Here is a 2,508-nt window from a genome sequence, read left to right as displayed (position 1 = left end):
TAGTAATAGTATCACTTTTTTGCAAAATTCTGAAACTTGGTTTGGTAATATTCTCATCCAATTTTTTATTCAAGTTCTCGCTTGGATATAAATCAGATGAAGTTCTGTCTAATATCTCTTTTAAGGAGCCTGTTTGCAAAAGACTTTCTAATTCTGCCTTCATCTCTTCACAATCCAAAACTTCAGATTTTGGCATTACTATATCAGCACAAGAACTTTGAATTTCTTCTTTTGAAGAGAGTTTTTTACTAGTTGAGGGCAAATTTCATGTTTCCAAAGCAGTTGACACTTCTCGATGTATGATAGCAAGTTCGTGAAGCCTCTGTGCGAGCTGATTGTTCAAAGTGAATAACACCTCCCTTTGTGAGTCATGCGCGGCTAATGCCATTTCCATTTGAAACTGGGACATTTTGCATGACTCTTGCAGTTCACTTATTTGTTTTTGCATTTCAAGCTAAGAAATAAAAAATAAATTAAAATATTTTAATTTTAATAACTATTGTTAAGAAAAATGTATTCAACCTGTTGTTCAGAAACTTTTGGAGTTGATTGCAATTGCTTTATTTCTTCATTTTTTGCCTGCAGTTCACTTTCCAATGTTTCCACACGATGTCGTAGTGATGTGATTTCTCTACGCAATTCATCAGCTAAATCACCACCACCTGAAAATTTCAATTATTTGTTATGATTTAGCTTTATTTACATAACTATACATAAATATATATTCATACATTACCTTTAGAATTTTCAAGGTCTTGTTGATATTTCATTTTAATTCTATGATTTTCTTCTTTATACAGTTGTAGCTGCCTTTTCCATTCATCCACATTAGCTGTTGATTCTTGCAACGCTGATGTAAGCCGCACATTATTATTTTTCAATGTTGCTAATTCTATTTCCCACTTTTTAGCATTTGCAGAACTATGAAATTATTGTATGAAATTACCACATATATAACACAATTATATTTATATAAAAACAGATCATTTACCTTTGCGCTAGTGCCAATTTCAATCTATCATTCTCATATTTTAATTGAGATTCAGTTTGGTGTCCTTGTTTGTCATTGGATTTATGATTTGGACTATCATTCTGCTGTTAAAAGTATAGTATATTGAAGATTTAAATCTAATCAGTTATTTGGTTTAATTTTTGGTAAAAACAATAAGAATACCTGAGCTCCAGATACAGAATGGCTCCTTTGATGTGATAATGTATTATCTTCAGAAACATGGTGTTTATCCTCTTTTGCAGCTGGAGGAGCAGGAGACATCATGCTACTATTCGGGGGTGGATCAATCACATTATCACCTTGTTGTTCTGTGGAACTGCCCAATGCCGCTCTTGCACTTACAGGGCTAGCATTAGCACTTGTAACGGGTGTTACAGCTGAGCTACCATTTGTGGATACCTTTACCATTACTTGCCTGGTCGCTTCTTTTACTTCTTGAAACTTCTCAATGAACTTAAATGATGAAATTAGAGCTATAATTTCCCAACAATATTTTTATATAAATGAATTATACAAATTTACCTTGCCAAGCTCTGCTTCTGAAGCAAATCCCAAGCCATAAACAGTATTGGCTCTTACATCTGACCATTGTCCAAATTTTTGTGATGTTTTAGTAAATGTCATGTTGGGAGTTATTGTGGAGTTGATAACTGCCTGAAAATTGGTAATGAAATGAATAAAACCATTATTTTTATTCATATAATTGCAAACAAACTGTTGCATACCTTTGTTCCTTCCACACTTATTATACGATATAAAGATCTTGATGAATCATAAAAAAATGAAACCGACACTGCAGTACTAGAAGCAGACATCCAAGATCTCTTAGTTTTGGGGTCTATATGAAAAACGTGCGCTTTGCACGTGAATATAGGCTGCTCACTATGGAAAAAATCTTTTTTAATTTTAAAGTAAAACATAATTGCCAAAAAAAATTGTATAAATCATATGCAAATTTTTATCTATGATATAATATTTCATAATGAAGAATAAAGCGAATTACAAAAAAACCGTCATCATATAAGCCATAATTTTGAATATGAATAATTTTGATAAAAAATATTAAACTTGAAACAAACAAATCAATTTTTACAAAAGTAGAGAAAACTGTCACAAATCATAGAGAAAAACAAATTCTCTGAATATATAGAGTTGTGAATAGCACTCGAATATTACCCCATTGTTGTTTTTCCTATAGTCATTTAAGAATTTAATGAAATAAACACATATTTTTCTATTATTTATAAAGAAACTATGATGGAAGCCACAGCACAATTACAACTCTGCATCTTACTATGCATGATACACAGAGAGGGCGTTCCGTACAGAGATTCTCAATATGTTTCTTCATTGAAAGATTGTGCCAAAATTGAAAATCGTAATTGATAAACTGAAATAATTATTAACTAGTGGTGTATGGCATCGTGCCTTAAGATAAGTTGATGAAATTTTCCGTATCAAAAATTAATTTTTTTAAAAAAAGATTAAATATGTTT

At 31.2% G+C, this 2,508-nt stretch overlaps 1 protein-coding gene across 1 annotated transcript; it reads right to left on the bottom strand.

Annotated features, from left to right (window-relative positions):
• Positions 1-265: 265 nt before the first annotated feature.
• LOC113377193 (homer protein homolog 2-like) lies at positions 266-2,214 on the bottom strand. The gene is made up of 8 exons (XM_026617421.1): positions 2,189-2,214; positions 1,738-1,894; positions 1,535-1,666; positions 1,175-1,465; positions 992-1,095; positions 737-921; positions 523-662; positions 266-454 (listed from the first exon to the last, which is right to left on the bottom strand). The coding sequence occupies exons 1-8, from the start codon at positions 2,212-2,214 to the stop codon at positions 266-268; spliced, it is 1,224 nt and encodes a 407-aa protein (XP_026473206.1).
• Between the last annotated feature and the right edge of the window lie 294 nt (positions 2,215-2,508).

The sequence above is a fragment of the Ctenocephalides felis genome, unplaced genomic scaffold, assembly GCF_003426905.1.
Source record: "Ctenocephalides felis isolate EL2017-DRISC unplaced genomic scaffold, ASM342690v1 CF-g0.4_SCAFFOLD_00845, whole genome shotgun sequence".
NCBI lineage: Eukaryota > Metazoa > Arthropoda > Insecta > Siphonaptera > Pulicidae > Ctenocephalides > Ctenocephalides felis.
Note: the sequence above shows the minus strand (reverse complement) of the source record. Positions and strands in the feature narration are given on the sequence as shown.